The sequence below is a fragment of the Ursus maritimus genome, unplaced genomic scaffold, assembly GCF_017311325.1.
Source record: "Ursus maritimus isolate PB19 unplaced genomic scaffold, ASM1731132v1 scaffold_1, whole genome shotgun sequence".
NCBI lineage: Eukaryota > Metazoa > Chordata > Mammalia > Carnivora > Ursidae > Ursus > Ursus maritimus.
Window position 1 is genome coordinate 700,190 of NW_024423343.1, and position 15,026 is coordinate 715,215.

A 15,026-nucleotide genomic window follows, 5' to 3' on the forward strand; every position below is an offset into this window, starting at 1 on the left:
CATCCTGAGGGGCTGACTCCTGCAGCCAGAGCTGCTCTGACGGCCGGCGTCCCGTCCTCTCCTGCTTGGCGCCTCCTCTAGTGAAGTCCTGTCCGGGTCCTCTGGCCGGCTTCCGCTGTCTCTGTCCTTCCTCACACTTGTTCTGTAAGTTGGATGTAAGCCCCTTCCCATTTACTTGTGTGGCCAATATCCCTTCCAGTCTATATCTTTTCACTCCTTTTCTGTTTCTGAGAAACAGAAGTTCTTAATTTTATGTGGTTCAGTTTCCCAGGCTCTCCTTTCTAGATTGGTTTTAGTGTTTCTTATTTAAGCAGGCCTCCCTGAAAACAGGTCAAAAAATATATATTCTTTTTTTTTTTTCCTGGAAGCATTACAGCTTGACTTAAAATCTCCCCTTCTGGTCATTAATTCACCTAGAATTGAGTTTTGTGCAGTAGAACGGCCAGCTGACCCAGCCCCTGCTGGCAGACCCTGTCCTTCCCCCACCCCGTCCTACATGCCCCTGCTTGTCTCCCCTCACCCGTGCCAGTTCCCCCTAATTACCATGGATTACTAGAATTTTTTTTTTTTTTTTTTTGCTTAAATAAAAAATCAACTCTCTGGAGGTATAATTTACATACAGTTGATGCACACACTTCAGATGGGCCCCCTTGGAACATGCCCCAGTCAAGACGAGAACAGCCCATCACCCCAGGAAGAACCCTGTGCTGCACCTCGCCAGCCCCCAGCCCCTGCCAGGACCAGGGCCAGATCTCTGTCACTACAGACTAGACTTGTGTCTTGTAGGACTCATTGTAAGTGGTACCATACAGTATTTACTCCTTCATTCAAGGCAACATTTGTGAGACTCATTCATGCTATTGCTTTTAGCACTAGTTTGGGTGGTTTGGGTTGCTGAGTATATGTTCCAGTATATGTCCCAGCTTCGTCTTCTCCCCTGTGTTGATGGACAGCGATCGGCTTGTTTCCAGTTCTGGGCTGTTGGGAATAAGGCTGCTGTGAGCGTGTGTGTGGACGTCTTGGTGTGGATGTGTATTTTCACGTCTCTCGTGTGAGGACCTAGGACTGGGACTGCTGAGTCCCATGGGGAGCGCCAGGCTGCGAGCTGGAGCCGCCAGGCTGGGTCTGGTGCCACTGCCTGCTGCCCCCGCTGCCCCACCCCCTGCCACGTTGGTCCTTGAGTGCCCGCCGTCCTGGGGGCTGCACAGGGCGTTTCATGCAGTTAAGTACGTTTCCCAGGTGCCTGGCGATGTTGGTCCTCCCTCCGTGGTGCTTATGTGCCACCTAGGTCTTGTTTTGTGAAGCAAGCATTCAGATCCTGGGCCCTCTCTCCAGCGGGGTGTTGATCTTGCCACCGAGTTCTGAGAGTTCCGTGTTCTGAGAACAAGTCCTTCGTCAAGAACATGTGCTCCCAGCTTAGGTTTACAGAATGTTTGACTTCTCATGTTCCGTTACCAGTGTTTTCCTTTATACTCTGTGCTTTTTGTGCCCCGTCTTAAATTCTTTTGCCCAACCCAGGCTGCAGAGATTTTTAACCTGCATTGTCTCCAAGAATTTTTATGGTTTTCTCTTTTACTTTAAGGTCTATAATTTTGGAATTTGTGTTTTTGTATGGTATGAGGTAGGGGTCAAGATTCTTTTACACCCCCACCCCCGGTAGATATCCCATTGTTCCAACACCCCTTGTTGAAAAGACTGCCCTTCTTCCCTTGCCCCACAGTGACATGCACTTACATGGGTCCAGTTTGGACTCTCTTACACCCAAGTGATCTCTGAGTTTCTGTGTATACTGAGGCCAAGCGATCTGGATTACCGTAGCTTTATAATAATGTTTGAAGTCAGTTTATATCGGTTGTCCAACTTTTTTTCTTTTTTACAAAATTGTTTTGGCTACCCAAGGACCCTTTGCATTTTCGTATGAAGTTTAGAATCTGCTTGTCGACTTCTAAAACAATTTAGGATTCCTTGAACTTCAAGACTAATTTGGGAAGTGCCGTCTTCAGCAGACTGACCCTCCTGATGCAGTACCAGGTAAATCTGTCTGTTATGTGGGCTTCCCTCACCCCACATTGTTCTCTAGTTTTCAGTGTACAATCGTGCGTGTATTGTGTAAAATTAATGCCTGGGTATTTTGTGGTTTTTGGGTGCTGTTACCAATGACTTCTTAATTTTCCCAATTATTTATTGCTAGGAAATAGAAATACATTTGACTGTTACATATTGATTTTATACCGTGTAACCTTCTTAAATTCACTTGTTTATTTTACTCGATTTTTTAGTAGATTCTGTGGGGTTTTGTACACAGTCATGTCTTCTGCTCTTACGGACAGGGTTACTTCTTACTTTCCAGTCTCGATGCCGTTGCTTTCTTCTGGGCTAGGACATTGGCAAGGGCAGATTTCTGGAACGTTCTGTACAGGTGGTGGGAGTAGACACCAGGCCCTGCTCTCTGTTCACAGGAAGCATTGCATCTCTCACCATTGGGTGCAATGGTCGCTGTTGGGTTTTTACTGATGCCCTTTACCACATTCTGTTTTCTTAAATTTTTGGTTTGTCTATTACTAAAAATTGTAAATGGGTGTTGAATTCTGACAGGAGCTTCTGCTCTAACTATTGAGATATGTGTGTGATTTTTTCTCCTTTATTCTCTTAATCTGGTGAATTACAGGAACAAGGTTTCAGATGTTGACCCAACCCTGCATTCTTCAGATAAACCCCAATGACAGATAAACAATTTGTTATTTTTAGTTATTGCTGGATTTGTGTATTCCTAAACTACATACGTTGAAGGATTTTTGCATCATATTATTTCTTTTATTCTAATTATCCTGAGTTTAATTTCCTCTTTTTTGGTTCCTTAAGTGGGAAACAGGTCACTAATATGCAGCCCATTTTTACCTGTGATACATCACTTGAAACTATGACTTTCCCCCAAGCCCGGCTCCAGCTGTGTCCCGCAGGTGTGAACAGTGTGCTCTTGTCACCTCCTAGCTCAAAATACTTTCCCTGGTGACTTTCTTCTTTGAACTGGGTCATTTAGAAGTGGTTACTTACTTTCCAAGTATTAGAGGATTTTCTACGTGTGCTGTTGCTGCTGATTTCTGATTCCAGTCTGTGGAGCCCGGAGAACGTGCTCTCAGGGTTACTTTGTCCCACAACGTGTGGTGAACTTGGTGAGTGCTTCATGCTCACTCCAGATAAGTAAGCCCTTGACAGCTGTCAGGCGTCGTGGACTTAGGTCAAGTCCATGGATAATGTCGTTCAGATTCCCTTCATACTGCTGATTTTTCTGGTGGGGGCTCTGGTTCTATCTGATTCCTGAGAGGTGCTGGAATGAAATCTCCAACGGTGATCGAGGCTGTTTCTGTTCCTTTCTCTGGGTCTGTTTTTGCTTCATGACCTTGCAGCTCTGTCCTGGATGCACACGTATGATGGTGTGTGTTACACTGACGCGGGCTCCCCTTGGGGGCTTGCAGCGTGTACCTTGGAGTCTGATGACAGCAAACCCGCAGCTGCTGTCCAGGGCTTGTCTATGTGGCACATCTGTTTTCCTACCTTTTTACCTTCCATCTCTTTATCTCTCTGTACTCAGACTCTATCCCCTGGAGTCTTGCTTTGTTTCGTCTAGTCAGAAAGCTCCATATTTTAATTGGAATGTTTAGTCCATTTACATTTAATAAAAATATTACTGGTATGGATGGTTGTAAGACCACCATCTTGATTTGTCTTTTGTTCATTCTCGTTTTTTTCCTTTACTGTGTTCTCTTGGGTTAATTAAGTAATTTTAGCATTGTTTTCTTTCTTCTGTTCGCTTTTTTTTTTCAACTGAAGTGTAGTTGACACACAATGTTACATTGGTCTCAGGTGTACAACATAGTGATTGGACAACTCCGTAAACTATTACGCTGTGCTCACCACCTGTCCCCACACGACGCCATCACGGGATCACTGACCGCAGCCCCCGTGCTGCGCCTTTCGTCCCCGGGACGTACTCTCCCTGTAACTGGAAGCGGCACCTCCCGCTGCCCTTCACCCCTTCCGTCCACCCCCCACCCCTCCCCTGCGGGGCACCAGCGTGTCCTCTGCCTTTATGGCTCTGATTCTGCTCTTTGTGCGATTATCCGTTTGCTTTGTGTGTTAGATCCCACAGACAAGTGAGATGCGACGGTGTTCGTCCTTCTCTGTGTGACGTATTCACGGAGCGGGACGCACTCTCGGGCCACCCGTGATGTTGCCGACGGCCAGAGCTCATCCTTCTGTATGGCCGAGTGATATTTCTTCTGTTAGCTTCTTAACTGTGTCTTTTATCATTTTTTTAATGGTTGTTTTGAGGCTAACAGTGTCAATCCTAAACTTACCCAAGTCTGCTTATAACCAGTATGGAACCATTACATCTCCTGCTTCACACTGATCTTAGATAACCCCCCTTACTTTGCAGCTGACACCTTCCTGGTCCTTCTCTGTAACTCAGCTGACCGTTTCTGTTACACTTACACATGTCGTCACACCTGTAACACAGATATGTGAATATCCGTGTGAAAGTGTGCACGTACGTACCACAAACCCTCACTGTGTTGTTACTTGTGCTTTGTTTCTTTAAACATGTTATTTATTTGAGAGAGAGAGAGAAAGCATGAGTTAGGGGGCAGAGGGGGAGGACGAGAAAGAATCTCAAGCAGACTCCCCACTGAGCACGGAGCCCAAGGACATGGCGCCCAGTCCCACAATCGGGAGATCACAACCTGAGCCGAAACCAAGAGTCAGACGCTTAACTGACTGAGCTTCCCAGGTGTCCCATTACTTTTGCTTTAAATAATGAGCTTTCCGAGACATGACAGTGAGGGGGTTAAAGTAATGTCTTCTACTTAACCACTTATTTTCTCTTTTGTGTTATTCTTTTCACCTTCCTGTAGACCCACGTCTCCAGGGGCATAGTTTCCCTTCATCCTGAAGCCCTGTGTTCACGCCTTCTTTGCAGTATAGGTCTGCTGTCAGCAATTCTCTTGGGGTTATTTCACTCCCTAAGTTTTTTTTTTTCTTTTTAACTGTGGAGTAAAATACGTATAACAGACTTTAACATCTTAACCGTTCTTAAGGCCACACTTCAGTGGTGTGCGGCCATCAGCGTCCGTTGCCGCAACACTTGTGTCTTATAAAACTGAAGTCCCCCGTGCCCATTAACCAGTAACTCCCCACACTCTCCTCCCACAGCCCCTGGAGGCGCCCATTCTGCTTCTGTGTCTACGAGCCTGACTACTCTAGGGACCTCGTGTATGTGGAGTCACACACTGGTCTTTCTGGGACTGGCTTCTTTCACTCGGCATAACGTCCTCAGGGTTCAGCATGTGGTAGAACGTTGTGGAGCTTCCCTTGTCTTTAAGGCCGAGTGGTGGTTTGCCGTGTGTGTGTTAGCGTTGTGCTTATCCACGCATCCGCCACGCATCCACGGACAGCAGCGGTGCCTCCACGCTCCGTCTACTGTGAGTAATGCCGCCGTTAACTTGGCTCTGCAAATACCTCTTCGAGACCTGCTGTCAGTCCTGTGGAGCGCGCCCAGAGACGGACTCGCTGGGTCATAGGGTAGCTCTGTTTTTCACGTTTCGAGGCACTGCCGTACCGTTGCCCACAGCGGCTGCACCACACCAGCGTGCGTTCCCGTCAGCAGCGCCGGGCTCCGGGTTCCCCACGCCCTCGCCAACACTAGCTGTCTTCTGCTTGGGTTACAGCAGCCGGAGTTCGCCGCTATCTCGGAACCCCTCATCAGATACATGATTCCCAAATATTTTCTCTTGTTTTGTGAGCTGCTTTTTTACTTATAATGTCTTTTGATGTATGAAAGTGTTTAATTTTCATGAATTACACTTTGTTTGAGGTAGTTTTTGTGTGTGGTGATAGTTACGCATCCGACTCCTCTTCTGCACGTGGATGTCCAGTTTTCCCAGCTCTGTTTGTTGCAGAGTCTGTCCTCTCCCCGTTGAATGGTCTTGACAGCTTTGTTGAAAATCACTTGACCACCTTTGTGAGAGTTTGTTTATTTCTGGGTTCTCTGTTCTGTCCATCGGTCTACGTCTGTCATTTCGCCAGTGCACGTAGGTGTGAGATCAAGAGGTTTGTGTCCTTCAGCTTTGTTCTGCTTCTTCAGGGCTGTTTGTTTTCTTGTTTCCTATTCTGGGTCCCTTGAGATTCCATGTGAATCTTAGGATAGATTTTTCTGTTTCTACGAAACATATCATTGGAATTTTCATAGGGATTTCGTTAATCCTGTACATGTTTGGGCAGTATTGGTATCTTACTGCTGTTAAGTCTTCTAATCCATGAACACTGGATGTGTTTCCATTTATTTATGTTTATTTTGTTTGTTTGCTGGTTGTGGGCTGTCTCTGTGCCCAGGAGCCACCTGAGATGTAAATTGAAGGTCTTTTCGAGTTTTCCTGAACCTTTCCCTGGGCACGTGCACTCACTTTCTAATTTCTCCATATATGTCATTGTTTGTCCTCATCTCTAAAGTCTGGGTCCCAAAAGGGGAAAAAGTTAAAATGAAGTGGGGTGAGGGGGTACTAGCTCTTCAAATCTCCCATGAGCCCCTTGAGCTGGAGGGGCTGGGGCCCTTGCTGCCCGCAGATGACAGGTCCTCTGTATTTGGAGGACAGGGTCCTTGCTGCCCACCCTGGCCCCCACAGGCTGCTCCAGAGACACCCGCACAGCAGCCCGCCTCCTGGCTGCTGGATGGGCCAGTGCAGTTGCATCCAGTGTCGAGTAGGGAGACCAGTTCAGGGACTTCCTACTCAGCCGTCTTCACTGAATCTTCTTTCACTCCCAGTTTTGAAGGATGTTTTTACCATAAATAAAATTCTGGGTCAACAGGCATAGTTTTTTAAAGTAATTATTTTGTTCCATTGTCTTCTGACCTTAATTGTGTTTGTTGAAAAGTCAGCCATAATTATTCATGCCCTACAAGTAATTTGTCTTTTTACTGCAGTCATTTTTTTTTTTAAAGATTTCATTTATCTATTTGAGAGAGAGACAGAGCACGAGCGGGGGGAGGGCAGAGGAAAAGGGAGAAGCAGACTCCCCACTGAGCAGGGAGCCTGACGCGGGACTCAATCCCAGGACACAGACACTTCACTGACTGAGCCACCCAGGAGCCCTTTCTCTAGTCATTGTTGACATTTTTTTTTTTTAATCTTCCTTTCGCTTTGGTGTTCCTGGGTGTGATTTCCTTGTATTTATGCTGTGTGGGTCTCCTGAAATTGTTGGATCTGTAGGATGGTATTTTTTGTCATTATTTGGGGATTTTCTGCCATTATTTCTCCAGCTATTTTTGTGCTGCATTCTGACTTGTCCCATCAAAACTGCTACTAAACAGATGTTAAGCCATTTAATCCTGTCCCACGTGTCCCTGAGACTCTGTTCATTCCTTTTCAGTCTTTTTTCTCTATATTAGTCAGTTTAGATATTTTAAAGATTTTATTTTTAATCTCTGAGCCCATCATGGGGCTTGAATTCACAACCCTGAGATCAAGAGTCACGCACTCCACTGACTGAGCCAGCCAGGGACCCCCCACCTGGATATTTCTATTGACCTGCTTTCAAATTCACTGAGTCTTTCTTCTGTCTCCAGTTTGCTGTTAAGCTATTAATTTAATTTTTCATCTTTCTGTCTTTGTGCCTTTTCTTAAAATGACCCTCCTTCCCTGTGTCCTCTCCCTTGCCTCCCCCCCTCCCACACCAGCAACCTTTCCTTGTCGCCTGTGAGGAGCAGGAAGGGGGTTTGGTCGCAGTCGTGGCTCAGCTGTGTAAAAACTCTGGCCCTGGACCCCTGTGGGTGAGCTCGTTCGCCTGTTCGAGAACATGGAAACACGTGCCGTGTGTACACACACATATACATACATGCCCGCAAGGAATAGTGTTCAGCCGTTAAAAAAAGTTTAATTCTGCCATTTGCAACATGAATAAACCCTGAGGGGATTATGCTAAGTGAACTAAGTCAGATAGAGAAAGAGAAATACTGCATGGTTTCATTTATATGTGGAATTTTTAAAAAACAGAATAGAATGGTGTTGCCTGAGGGCAGCGGGGTGGTTGCAGGTCAGAGGGCACAGACCGGTTGTAAGAGGAGTGAGTCGTGGGGATGTAAAGGACAGCACGCTGCCTGCAGTTCAGACTGTATCGTACAAGCTCTCACGCTCCCCCACAAGAGGTAGCTGCGAGGTGACGGGGGTCAGCTGACGCCATCCACGCGCATGTCCAGCATCGCATTGTAGCTTTACACCCACACGCGTCGTGTGCCAGTCACATCTCAGGAAAGCTGGGGGTGGGGGAAGAACCCGTATTCGCGGCAGGCACCACACGTCCGCGGTTGTGCTGACTGGCAGCAAGCCGTCATTTCTGTAAAGACAGCCTGGAAGCTGTCGGCACGCTGGGGTTCCCGTGCTTACCAAGCCGGGCCCTTCTTGCCTCCACATCCACATGCGCTCTGTGGGGGGGCACACTGGCCACGGTGGCTTCCTCATATCTTTGTTTTAGGGCCTAAAACACAGTCACAGCCATCTTCCTCCTGAATTGCCTTTTCCACCTTTTCCCTACTGAAGGAAATGAGAAAAATAAATGCTTTTGAGGAAGCATTAAAACACGGAGGAATTCTCACATCACACTTCCCTCCACAGTTCTGTTTCTGTGGGGTAGGTGCCATCTAGGGAAAGTCAGCACACTTGGCTGTTTGTTCACATGGACTCTTCCTGAACCTTCCGAGGCCACGGGATCTCTTGACCCAGCTCTGTCTGCAGGAGCTGGGCTCAGGCTGAGTGAGCACGCCGCCTCTGATCGCCTGGCAGCCTGAACAAGCTCCCTTTGAAGTTGTAGAGGCTAACCGTTGCCTCCCACCCCCCTTCCCCAAACAGGGGTCCGTCTGTGGCCCACATAGGTCTTCCTTTTGATGATGCTTTAGCTGTGGTGGCCAACTTGGGATGACCACAGAATTGTTACGAGTGGACTTACCAAATTGCTAGCTGTTGCCAGAGGCCACGGGAACCAGAGCAAGGCCGTGCACAGCGTGCGCCAACGTTAAATCTTTCTAGTGACTTCCACTGGAAGAGGAAGATGATGCAGGAAACGTCCTTGAGGGACCGCAAACCCGACAGGCGGCTCTTCGGGGGCCTGCGCACAGCAGTGCTCTTGCTGGTTTTGGCGCCGAGTGCTCTGCTGTGACAGCGGACTGTCATCTCTGCGGTGGGGGCGGCGGTACCTGAGTGGGAGGTACCCAGCCCAAATGGCGCCCCATGAAAGTGCGCTTCTGGGGCCGCAGGCACAGAGCGGCCCCTCGCCCTGCTCTTCCCAGCATCCTTCCTGGGACCTGGAGGTCATGGTGTGCACTCCCAGGCCTGTCTCCTGTCTGCTGCTTGGTGCCACGTTGCTTATTCTGAGCAAGATGGCCAGGGAAGGGCTGAGGGGGGCCCACACTTGGACCACTGTGCAGTGAAATGGGGTATGTGGGGGCCCATGTGGTGTCGCCAGAAGCCCCTGCAGCAGAGACAGAGCTGTTTGGAAAAGGCCAGCTGCCCTCAGGTGTTGGATGTTTTCACGAGGTGACTGTCAGCCTCAGCACCGATCACACAGGCTCCAAGTGAACAAGAAGTGGCCTTGCTTTTGTCCTTGGCTCCCATGGGGCCCGCCCCCCCTCCCCCGAACATCGGCGTCCCCCTTGCCCCGCCTGTGCTCCATGTCCGCGGTGCGGTCGTAGGCACTCAGGCGACGGAGCCGTGAGACCACCGTGGCTCCATGACAAGGCGAGGGCACAGCCCTCCGCAGCCCCCGAGCTGTGAGGGTCGGTGAGCCCGGCCCTGCAGGAGACGCAGCACGTGTGGGCGTAGGTGGGGCGTGTCTCCACACCACCTCTTTCCTCTGGAAAGTGAGTCAAAGTTGAAAGCCTTGTTTATTTGTAAATGAAATTCCAGAAAAGTAATGTAGAATTAAAGACACTAATATAGGGGCGCCCGGGGGGCTCAGTCAGTAGAGCGTCTGTCTTCAGCTCAGGTCACGATCTCGAGTCCCATCAGGCTCCCTGCTCAGCGGGGAGCCTGCTTCTCCCTCTCCCTCTGCCGTTCCCCCTGCTTGTTCTCTCTCTCTCTCTCTCTCAAATAAATAGAATCTTTAAAAACAATAAAGATGCTAAAATAGCATGAGAATGCTTCCCTGGCGCACGAAGGCGTCCTTCTGTGTGTGTCTCTGTGTTGTTCTGGGCGCTCTGCTCTCCCCTTTCCTGCCCTCTTGTGCCCTCCCGTCTTCCCGCTTGCTGCTCGTTTGTCGTACCTCCTCGTGCTGTCCTTCAGGGATACCCGCCGAGGACAGATGCCGCCTGCGTTCATGGGGGTCTGACACACGCTGCTGCCCCGACTGCTTCCAGACCACCCCAGGGACCTTGGGACGGGCATGCCAGGCGCCCGGGACTCTTCAGCCCGGGGTGTCGGTTCCACACGCTGCGCCTGGGGCAGAGCCTGGGACCGCCTGTCCAGCACCTCCCCGTGGCTGCCGCTGCTGGCGTCGCTCAGGACACTGAGTCGCGGAGACGCGGTCATGAGGACTCCGTCCGTGTGTCTTCCCCCCGCCCTGCTTTTGCGGTCATGGGGTTTTGTGGTGTGTGGGTGGGATGGTGTTTATCAATTTTATTTTTTTATTTTGCTTTTTCTGTCTTACAGTACTCTGTTTTTCTTAATGACAACAAAATGAAACGTTTTCCTTCTTACGGGTAAATACGAATGTTCCGGGTCATTTTAGCATGAGTCAGAGACTTCCTCACAGAGACACTTGGAAATCTTTTCTCACACTTGAAAACACGGGTGAACACCCTTTCTAGAGCCCAGGAGCTTTGTCAGACCTGGACTTGCCCGGCTCCTGTAGTCCGTGGTGCTCTCCAGCCAGGAGCAAACTTCGATTTCCGCGCTCGGTGCCAAGTAGGTGCTATACCAGCATTTTGACTTTGTGTGGGGGACTCTTTTCAGAAACATCGCAAAGATTTCGGGCGTTTCTCGTGCCCCCCACGAGCTGGACGCGGGTCAGCCCCCTTCACGCACGCGCCGCCGCCTTGGGCTCCCGATGCCTGTGGCGCGGGTTGCACCCGTGCTCCTCCTCCCCGGGCGTCATCTGTCGCTGCGTCTCCGTGCTGCTGCGGGGCCTCTCCCCTGAAAACGTGAAGACATTCCTCTGGTATTTCCTTCCAGGGGCTGGCGAGTCCCGCTGCTGCTAAATCCTCTGCGGAGTCTTTTGGTTTAGAAATGTCTCTATTTTGCCTTCATTTTTTTTTAAGATTTTGTTTATTTGAGAGAGAGAGAGCAGCAGGGAGAAAGCAGAGGGAGAAGCGGCCTCCGTGCTGAGCAGGGAGCCCGATGCGGGGCTCGATCCCAGGACCCCAGGATCGTGACCTGAGCCGAAGGGAGACGCTTAACTGACTGAGCTGCCCAGGGGTCCCGATTTTGCCTTCATTTTTGAAGAGTATTTTCACTGCACCAAGAATGCTTTGGGTGATGGTTATGTTAATGCCTTTGAGATGCCATCCCTGCTGCCTTCCTTCTCTGGGGAAGCCCAGAGCCCATGTGGCTGGTTGGCTCCTGGACACGCTGCCCTCCCCCGTGCCCCCAGGGTGTCTGGCTGGCTGGTCCTTGGTGAGCAGCCCGCGTCTTGCTGGGATATAATTTCCGTCTGTGGCTTGGTATATGTTCAGTCAGCCCCAGAGAGCTGGCCGTGATCCCTTCGGATTTGGCTCGTGTTCCGTTCTCCTTCCCGTCTCAGAACTTCGGGTCTCCATTGTGTTTCTTCGCTTCCGTCGTGGCTTCCATCCGTCCTCCCCCTGGGTCCAGCCTGAGTTTTTCTACGGACTGCTCTCCAGCGGTGTCTGTTCTGCTGATACCATTTTGCAGTTACAGAACTCCCATTTTACTCTTTCTGGTGGATCCAGTCCTCTGCAGAAATGCTCCGTGTCCTTTCCTGATGACTCTGGTGTTGGCGCGTCGCCCCCCCCCGCCCCGGGGCGTCTGCTCCCAGATCTGTGCTGTCTTGCTCTTACCTCGCTTGCTAATAAATTGGTTTTCTTTGTCTTTTTCTTGTCTTGAATCCTAGGCACTGTGTGTGAAAGCCACAGATGCCGTGAGGCTCTGTGCGATTCTGTCTCCTAGCATGGAGCTGTCCGCATGCTGCTGGCTGTCGGAGGCTGAGCTGTTCTGAAGCTAGCCTTCCCTGTCCGTTTCTGGTTAACTCTCACTCCTAGAGTGCAGCCTGTCAGGGGTCCCAGCCAAAAGTCTGGGATGTTTCCATGGCCTCTCCTTCTCAATGGGCACACATTCCAAAGTGTTCCAGGAATCAGCGCTGTCCCGGCTCCCCAGCCTCTTGGCCCTGCCGCTGTCCCCTCACAGCAGGCACATACCTCAGGTGAACGGTCTACACTGTCTTCTCTCCGGGACCTTCGTCCTGCCTTCTGGGCTGGTTCCCTTATGCCTTTAAATGGCTTTCTGAAGTGTAGCTTTTCTGGTTTTTCTGTGCCAGATGGTCAGTTAGAGAGAGGCTGGCTGTGGCCTGAAGGAGAACTCCTGTTTCATGTTTCCGGAGCCCCCAGCGTGTTCCAGAACACTGGGAAGACGTTGGCCGTCGGCTTGTGTCTCAGCGGTTGCTCCACACTCTACTTGGCAGACGTTCCAGGACGATAGGACTTTCTCATTGGCTGCCATACTTTCTTGTGATAAATTAGTGGTTCCAAAGGTGCTCGCACTGAGTTTTCTGAAAACACAGGTGACGTCAGTTCAAGTTGTGAGCATGAAACAGAAGGGGGGGTTAAGCAGGAATGCATCGGAAGGTCAGCTTTTGTCTGAAAGGAAAAAGCAGCTGGCTTCTAAATGAGCTGAGACGAGACCAAGGCCCACGTGTACCTGTTGGTCTTCTGGGGACAGCCGAGGGGCAGAGGAAGGGGCCAGGGGTCGGGACCCCTTGATCTTGGCACACCCGCGGCGGCTATGGGCCGAGCGTCCGTCACCCACTGGCGAGAACACTGTACGGCCCACAGGCCTCTGACAACGGGGGCGGCACGTTGAGCGTGAACCAAACACTTGGCCCGTGGCGGGGCCGCCTTTGGAAGGTAAAACTAAGGTGTTTGTATTTGTTCTGCTCAGATCACCCGAAAATTCAGGCTGAATTCTGAAGGCAAACTTGAACAGACAGTCTCCATGGCGACCACTACCCAGCCCATGACTCAGCATCTTCACATCACCTACAAGAAGGTGACCCCGTGACCCCGAGTGTGTGTCGTGACCCTTCGGCTTCTCCGTAGACGCTCGCAGCAGGTGTGGGTGTGGCTGCAGGCCTCGTGGGTTCCAGAGTGTGGCCACGGGTTCTGTAACGGTGTAGAAAAACCAAATAAAAGGCCTTTATTTTTATGACTGAGAATTTTGAATATTATCACTTGTGTAGATTGTGCGTTTCTTTCATCAGCTGGTGAGTACTTGACTCATTTTCCAGTCTTTTCCCCCCAAAATTAAGGAGTGACTCTTTTTCCCTTTCTTTATCTGTTGGCAGTTTTGGTGAGACCTAAAATATTTAATAACTCTTCCTGGAGGAGCCAGTAATAAGCCGACAGCAAACGTGGGACAGAAAGGGCTGCAGTTACTCTCCTGTTTTGGAAGCTAGCAGAGGCCCAGGCTGCACGTCCACACAGAGGAAGGGCGTCCCCACGGCCAGAGGACGGCCGTGGATCTGCGTACTCACGTGCACGTCACGCGGTAGCACAGTGCTGCTCTCCTGTGTGTGTTTACTGTGACGTCTCCCCAACGCGCTCAAAGCCCTCGTACCGTCACCCCGCTACCTCCCACCAACGGCTTCCTCTGTCCTCCCTTCTTTTGGCTGGCGTATTTTTAAACAAATTCCAGGCATTTACCCCTAACTGCTTCAGTATGCGTGTAAAAACAAAGCCGTTTTCTTCTTCCTCACACACCACCATATCCAAAGCCATGCCAGGAATACGGAGAGGCTTGTGAAGGAAGGTGGTGCTCTGGCCCGGGGACATTAGGACCCACAGGAACAGCTGAGGCCACCCTCACCCCGCCCCCTGGGGCTTGGGGGCCAAAGACCTTACCGGCTGGGGTCGCCAGTACCTAGGAGCTGAGAGGGGGGACCAGGGCTGGTATGCCCAGTGCCAAGGGGCAGGGGAGGTTGGTGCTGGCATGCCGAGTAAATCCCGTGTGGCTGACTCGAGGTACAGATTCACCCTGACGCAGAGTCCCCTCTAGCCGGGAACCTGTGAAACCAGACAGTGTGCTTCCAAAGCACCATGGCAGGGCGGCGATGGGGTGAACATTCCTGGGCACGTCCAGAAGCCGAAGGCGGCAGAGTCCTGCTCTTGGCTCCCTGTCTGCCCTCCAGGCCCGTGGGACGGAGGTCCTGCCTCCACAGCTTCACTGGGCGTGGCCCACGCTGCCGTCTCTTGGATGCCCTCCTGCGGGATTATACCGCGTGGCTTAGATGCCTTCTCTGGAATAGGTGCGGCTGGAATCACGGCAGTGGCTCCACCCACGTGGGGTGCGGGTCTCTGTCTGGGTCGAGGCCGAGACTCCTGGCCACTTACCCTCCAAAATCTACGGGAGATAGCAAAGCCCCTGTGCTTAGGATTTCAACATACGGCTTTGGGGGAAAACGAGCATTCAGACCTGAACATCGAGGGAACTGGGAAGCTCAGAACCGCGGGAAGTCCCCCTCCCCCCTCTTGAGTCACAGGCCTGGGTGCTCGCAGCCCCAGGGGGTCTGGGAGGGCAGCGCCCAGACCTGCATGCAAGGTGGGCTCAGAGCCCAGGACCAGAAGCAAACACCCTGCACCGTCGTCAGGTCTCCTCCCCCCGTGCCGTTGACTCATTGGGAAGGGTCCCGAATCCCAGAAGGTGTTCCCGGGATGGATTCTGGGTGTGTCTGTCTGGTCAGTCTGTCCCCTGCGTCCCCGCAGGTGGGAAATTCTCTTTGGATGCCTGTTCCCAAGGCATGCCCAGCGCTTCTGT

At 51.0% G+C, this 15,026-nt stretch overlaps 1 protein-coding gene across 2 annotated transcripts in view; it reads left to right on the forward strand.

Moving 5' to 3' along the window:
• THAP4 (THAP domain containing 4) overlaps positions 1 to 13,418 on the forward strand; it is a 39,505-nt gene extending 26,087 nt beyond the window's left edge. For both annotated transcript variants that reach the window (XM_040637971.1, XM_008690266.2), the window contains one exon: positions 13,155 to 13,418. In XM_040637971.1, the coding sequence (XP_040493905.1) occupies positions 13,155 to 13,274 (120 nt within the window). In that variant the 3' untranslated portion in view covers positions 13,275 to 13,418. The remainder of the gene's footprint in view (positions 1 to 13,154) is intronic.
• Positions 13,419 to 15,026: the final 1,608 nt, after the last annotated feature.